The sequence below is a fragment of the Saccostrea cucullata genome, unplaced genomic scaffold (assembly GCF_032062105.1).
Source record: "Saccostrea cucullata isolate Sc308-1 unplaced genomic scaffold, CSIRO_AGI_Scuc_v1 ctg1269, whole genome shotgun sequence".
Lineage (NCBI taxonomy): Eukaryota > Metazoa > Mollusca > Bivalvia > Ostreida > Ostreidae > Saccostrea > Saccostrea cuccullata.
The window spans coordinates 15,690-22,561 of NW_026925954.1; the positions used below are offsets into that span (position 1 = coordinate 15,690).

General features: G+C 35.4%; 1 protein-coding gene across 1 annotated transcript; it reads left to right on the top strand.

The window, feature by feature from the left end:
* Window positions 1-1,758, top strand: LOC134270155 (uncharacterized). Its single transcript, XM_062752332.1, has 2 exons — window positions 1-58; window positions 669-1,758. The coding sequence occupies exon 2, from the start codon at window positions 966-968 to the stop codon at window positions 1,539-1,541; it is 576 nt and encodes a 191-aa protein (XP_062608316.1). The 5' UTR covers window positions 1-58; window positions 669-965; the 3' UTR covers window positions 1,542-1,758.
* Window positions 1,759-6,872: the final 5,114 nt, after the last annotated feature.

Sequence of the window (6,872 nt, forward strand, 5' to 3'; positions counted from 1 at the left end):
ATTGATTTGAAATAGGGGGATTTGAAGAATCGTTAACGGCATGTAAAGGAATAAAACGGTAAGACTTGTCTAAAATTATTTCAAAATGATGATAGTTATGATGAACGATCTTAGAAACTTTAAAAAAGAATATATATCCCCTCTCTCTCTCTCTCTCTCTCAAATTAACACGAACTATGAAGTTGCTTTTGTTCGAGGAAAAAAAAAGCAATAACCGACTCCCAGCATTCACGACAATGCAGATAATTGTGGTAGATATTGATGCACAGCAAGAGAATTCAATACATCATTCAAGAGAATTCAATACATCATTGTTCTTAACCAATCACGCACCTGAGTCGAAACAAATTTTGTTAAAGATACATGTACCTTTAAAATTAACAAAAAAAAATCAAGATTTTATGACAATTTGAACTCATCTTTTTCAATGTTTTCCCATGGTTATAAGCTTTGAATTACCATGCAGTTAATTACAACGTACAGTGACGCAGTTTAGCGAGATTAAATTCACATATTTTAGGGACAAGGTTCATTCAAACAAAATTTTCAACTTCATTATTAATTTAACCATATTTTCATTGTACCCCATTGTTATACATTTTAACTTCAGTCACTCATAAATAAATCTTTAAGTGGATTACAAATACTTTAGTTCATTTTCTTGGCAGGGACCTTACAGAAGATTAAAAAGGGATTCGACAAACAGTATTCCAATTTGCTTATTCTGTTGACATTGTTGAATTATCAGAGAAGAAAATAAGTTTATTAACTAGAAGAAGAGGAATAGATGTGTTGTGTTTCTTTCCAATGGTGTACAGCTCTGGCGACTTGTGGACTGAAGTGGTGTACTTTACCCATGGAATTAAAAAGCAGTTTTCCAACCCTATGAAAAGGCAGATTCCATTACTATTGATTAAATATTCATCATTGAAAAACCACAGGTTTGAAAGGATCGATTTTAAACAATGAAGAAAAGCTTGGAGAAAAGTGAAATAAGTCTGGATTTATCCAAGCTCAGTGACAGGAGTGACGATATTTTGAGGTATCCCCGGAATCGCTGGCCTCGCGATTACTCTCTATCACGATCGTCGTCTGCCACGAGACGATCATCTTCTGCTTACAGTGCCAGCAGACGAGATCATCATCTGGCTTCAATTTTGGAGGACAAAAAATTGGGAGCACTTCCTTTGGTAAAATCTCCTGCTAACAGTCCTACTGGATTTTGTTTCACGACGATACGAGCTCCAACCAGATTAACCAAAAGTGCCATGTCGGATCTGAGTTCTGTTCCCAGTTGTCAACAGAACACAAAGCAAATGATCCATAGTTTATACGAAATTTGGATCCCGCAACTGAGTTTGAATTATAGACCTTTCGTCCATTACGTGCATCCTAGAAGTCGATCGACGTCTGTCAGTTCCGAACAATCGACAGGATCTAGAAAGTCTTCGGAGCGAATGAAGGCGGTGGAATCGGTCATTGAATTGTGTAATTTCAATATGTCTCGTCGTCGAAGCAGTGTAGTAAGTGGAGTGAAATGAAAGTAACATTTTATGGTATTGGTAAACCTTATATTTACGTTTTTACTTACTGTTCCCATTAAAGTGAACCTATACATATAAGAACCGCATCGTTTGATGTTAAAGGAATTGTATATATGTAAACTCAGAAGTGTACATTTGTACGAATTTTAGACACTTACATATAAATGAGCAATTGTTAAAAGTTTGAAAATTTAAAATATCAACGTTTCAGGAAATGGACCATGAATTCTGTTATTTTACTTTTATATGAAAATAAATTCGTTGGTTCTCATTTCTCTCTGAATCTGGACTGGAGTACTAGTATGTCTATAGTTACGCCACTGTTGTCAGTGACCTTAACATTAAGGTCAATATTGTTTGCGGTCTTTTTATTTCCTAAATTCAAATGTATATTTGGAATGTTTACCGTCATTACAAGGATTAAGTTCCTGATTAGAAATTAAGCCCGTAAGTATTATGCAATCGATTTTAAATAAGTATAAGTACTTTAACACGGTGTGATATGGGGATACTAGACGGAGATCAGAGCTTCATCAGTCATATCAGGTGGGAATTCTTCAGGATTCTTTAACATGTTGCACATCCTAAAATGTGTGTTCTGTAAAAAACTAGTACATTGATCCAGAACAGTGTTGACATTCACTTACTGACAAAAGCGTATTAAAAGTCGGAATGTATGTCTTTGTAAAAATTAGTCAATGCATGGTTCCAAGATATTTGATCTAGTAAGGATTAAATACTTTTTTAAAAACATGTTTACATATAAAACAGGACATGTTGCTTAATTCAAATGAAATCCCAACAATTATGAAATTAAAATTCTCTTGACTATTGCTAAATACTAAACAAAGTACATTTTATAGTTATGAATCAAACACACAGCAAATGTACCCTTGTACTCATCAGAAGTTCATCGGAAATCTTGCTGACTACCAAGACTGATATTGCTATAAACTGGCAAGTCCAAAAATAATTACAGTGACCTTATTACTGAAACAAATAGGACTTAAACGGGAAAAAAATGAAAATAAGGAACGGTGATCAATCAAAAGAAATCTACAAACAAACAAAAAATAAACAGGACAAAAAAAAAAACAGACCCCGGAAATCAAAAAGGTGGGATCAGGTGCGAAGGAGGAGTAAGCATCCCCTGTTATGGTCACATCCGCCGTACGCGCTGTGTATTGATTTGGTATAGACCAAACACACCGTAGTCAAATTTAGCATAAAAACTAAGGCCTATCAACTGGTTTGGAACAAATCAGCTAAAATATGGCCTTAATGAGAAGTTTTATTTGTTAAAAAAGTCATAACTGTATGACCATAGAATTTACGACATGCTGACTTTAAACGAGATCGCATCATGGATACCCCCCTCCTCTAAAAAGAACTTGAACCCCTCTTGAAATGGTAAGATGTAGAAAATTGACTTTGGAAAGTGTTTTCACCTAACCTTCTCTCTTTTCCCCAAGGAAATGTTTTCAGGTTTAAATAAGGTACAATGGAGTTGATTAAGTATATACTTTGTCTCTAAATCAACAATTTCCCTCTCCGACTTATGTTTAGGTTAATGTACTGATTGTGCCTTAAAAGAAAAAATTGAAAATTGAAAAAAAAAATCAAAAGGCAGAAAAAAAAAATAAAAATACATGTACATGTATAAAAGTACATGTACATGTACATCAATTTTATGTATCAAAAAACGCCTTTAAACTGTCAGCACCATTCAATCACATTTTGTTCTGTTTTACAATCAGGGCCGGTCCACTAGAAACAAAATACATTGAAACATTTCAGTGGTTGAGCCAGTACTGACTTCTTTTAGACTGTCAATGTCTTAGCTTATCTATGGAAGCATGGTCAAATGACTATACTGATACTTAATACAGCTTTTTCGTCAACTGCTTTGGAAAGAGTAACCATTGCTGTATACCCTAGCGTTTACCTGCTGGAGATATCTGGCTGCAGCTGTACTACAGCATGTAGATTTTCTAAGCTGCTTGATAAGGATTGCTCTCTATTGTTACAATGCTATTGGCCTCCTGCTCCTTGTCATTATGGGCTTTTTAAAGGTACCAATGTCGGACGGCTATCTCATTGACGCTTTCCTCTGAAGGGATGCCACCAATGCAGATCTGGGCGGTTGAAGATTTTACCTCGCTTGGAAATTCAGCAAGGGAGTAAGGGTGGTCAAGATTTAGCTCTGACTCGGGCTTCTATAATAGGGGATTGTTCTTAATACTTTCCTCAGAACTGTCGTTTCCTGTGGTCATGTTTCCCTGCCCAGACTCAGAGTCATGCAAAATTGAACCAGATTGATCGGAATCATCGATATTAATGATAGAGATGTTACTGCGGTTCCATCTTCTTGCTCTTAATTTCTCAAAAATGTCAATCATTTCAGTAATCGAAGTATTGGAGTAACTCTTATTTAAAATAGGGGCGCACAATACCTGGGTAGTATACCTCACACCAGAAATATCGCCGGCTGGGATAACTTCTTTCTCCAATCCGTCTCCTGGATTCGGCTCCGGCTGTTTCCTGGATTTGGACCTTCTTGAGAAGAACCCTACTATTCTTTGTCTGATCGACCGCCTTCGTTGACGAATTTCCACAACGGATATCGCCTCTGTAGAAGAAGTACACCCCATTAAGGAAATCTTTCCAAATATTCTGTTATAAATCAGCTTTTACCTTTCTTTGATGCAACAAAAAATTCCCGAAATCCTTTTTGTTCGGTGACGTTTCAGTCCTATGACGTCACAATAGCGTCTTTGATGCAACAAAAAAATTCCCGAAATCCTTTTTGTTCTGTAACGATTCAATTTTATGACGTCACAATAGCGTCACTAAGAAATTGATTCTTCAGCCAGACATCTTTGCTTACAAACCGTCTCTCTTCAGATGAGACCTTGATAGGGAGTATGTAGAATCTATATGCATTGTTTGGACAGTAAGTGGCGTTGGAAAATTGAAAAGGGATATTTCAGGTAAAACCTATGCGAGGTGCGAGCCAAAGTAGGAGCTCAAAACGCAGATAAACAGTTGGAAATTTCGATGGTATGAAATTATAAAGATAGTTTTCGATTAGCCTGAATTGAGCAAGAGTTATTTCTCGTTGATCGCCACATTGGAGGTTTACTTCAATCTTTCAAGTCAACCATTTTAAATTGTCATTCTGAGTTATTAAAACATGATTGTGACTTAAACCTTTTGTTCGTGTTGTCCATTCTATAGCTTAGTGTTGAGCTAACTTCCCTAACAATCCATTAAGTCACCTCTAAGTGTCCATTCTTTTTGGAAAACTGTCTATTCTTTTTAAGAATGGACAGTTTTTTCAATAAGAATGGACAGTTAAAAACAAACAGAATGGACAGTTACAGGTAAACCTTACCATGTGCACAAGAGGGAAACAAAAACAAATTAATATATTAGATACGATTTAATGTACATGTAAAAAACAAAAAGAACTTAGAGATATAAGTTAATCCAGAACACAGTGTCTGCATCGAATCTTTTCGATTTTACACATTTAAATCCATGAGTAATGCACATTATTTCAATTCACAAAACTTGAATTTTAATGACACAATTTCATATTTGATTAAGATTTTGGAAGCATCATTCCCTCGAGAAGAATCCATTTTAAGCTTGAAGTAGGCTTACATTAAATCCATCACCCAGAAAACAGTTTGCACCATGAAAATTACACTGCTGCAGTGAATATTTGGGTAGCGAATAATTAAAATTGAAACATTTCCAGATTTGATTTCAATTTGATATATATTTTCAGGTCGAAGTTTGGCCCAAACACGCGGAACACAATTTGCATTTCACTATTACACTGCTGCAATTAAATACATCCTCAAAAACTGAATTCGAATTAAAAACACACACACACACACACATTTCCGGTTTGTATTCGAAATATCCAAATTTGTAGTAGAAGTTTTGAAGGGATCAAAGTTTGGATAATATTTCCTTTTACGCTTACTATTCTCTGTTTCAAGGTCAAAGTATCACTAGATGTGTGCATCTTTTGGTTTCAATTCGATTTCGATTCTCTCATATATCCTCTCCATCGGAGGGAGACATGTTTGCCTTTACAACGCAAAATATAAACTGATTTTGAGGAGTTGCATTCTTATATAAAAACTAGCATCCCCCGAAATCTACCTGTAACTGTCCATTCTTTAGACAAAGACATTTTGTTATTTGCAACTGGAAACACACACAATGGCTATTCAACAAATTGCTGTGCACACTGCACCCCAAGCTTACCTGTAACTGTCTATTCTGTAAACAATAAATTTATAGTATGTGTGCTACAAGCTAAAAAATGCACATATTTTGTTATATTTTGAGAACAAAGAGAATCATGTTTTAAATAGGAGAAAGGCCTCAAACTGTCCATTCTGTGAGAGAAAGAACTAATCTCTCTCTTTCTCTCACAGAATGGACAATTTGAGGCCTTTCTCCTTTACTTAGGCGAAGATAACACAAGCTTAGTTTATTCGTAATTTTCGTATTTTTAACTTTTTGTCCTTACATTTTTGTCATTCGAGCATTAACTAGATTAATTCGCTCGTTGGTAAGCTTTTTTCAAGCAATTGGGATTTTAGTCTCTCTTTTGTTGCTTTATCATAAACCCGATTGAAAACAAGAGATGTTTGTAAAACGCCCCTCCCCCCAAATTAGAATTTTTCTCAGTCCAAAAGGGCATAACTCTGTCAAAAAATGGTGCAATAGTACCCAAAACAGAACTTGACTTAGATATTTAGTTGAAAAATCTGTATACTAAATTTTATTTCATTATGTGAAACCTCTGCAAAGAAAACGAAAACTGCAAATAAGTGGAATTCTTTTAAGTCCAAGGGGCATAATTCTGACAAAAAGGGTGCGATCGAATCCAAAACAGAACTTAACCTAGATATTCAGCTAAAACATCTGTATACTAAATTTCATTTCAGTATGTGCAACCTCTGCGAAGAAAATGGACGGAAACTGCAAATAATTGGTATTGTTCTAAGTCCAAGGGGCATAACTCTGTCAAAAATGGCGCGATCGTACCCAAAACAGAACTTGAGCTAGATATTTATATGATATACCTGTATACTAAATTTCCTTTCAGTATGTGTAACCTCTGCGAAGAAAATGAACGGAAACTGCAAATAATTGGAATTTTTCTAAGTCCAAGGGGCATAACTCTGTCAAAAATAGCGCGATCGTACCCAAAACAGAACTTGATCTAGATATTCATCTGATATATTTGTACACCAAATTTCATTTCAGTATGTGCAACGGTTGTGAAGAAAATGAACGGAAACT

What these genes read in the sequence shown, in the direction of transcription:
- LOC134270155 (XM_062752332.1), top strand. Translation starts at nt 966, where the DNA reads ATGAAGAAAAGCTTGGAGAAAAGTGAAATAAGTCTGGATTTATCCAAG.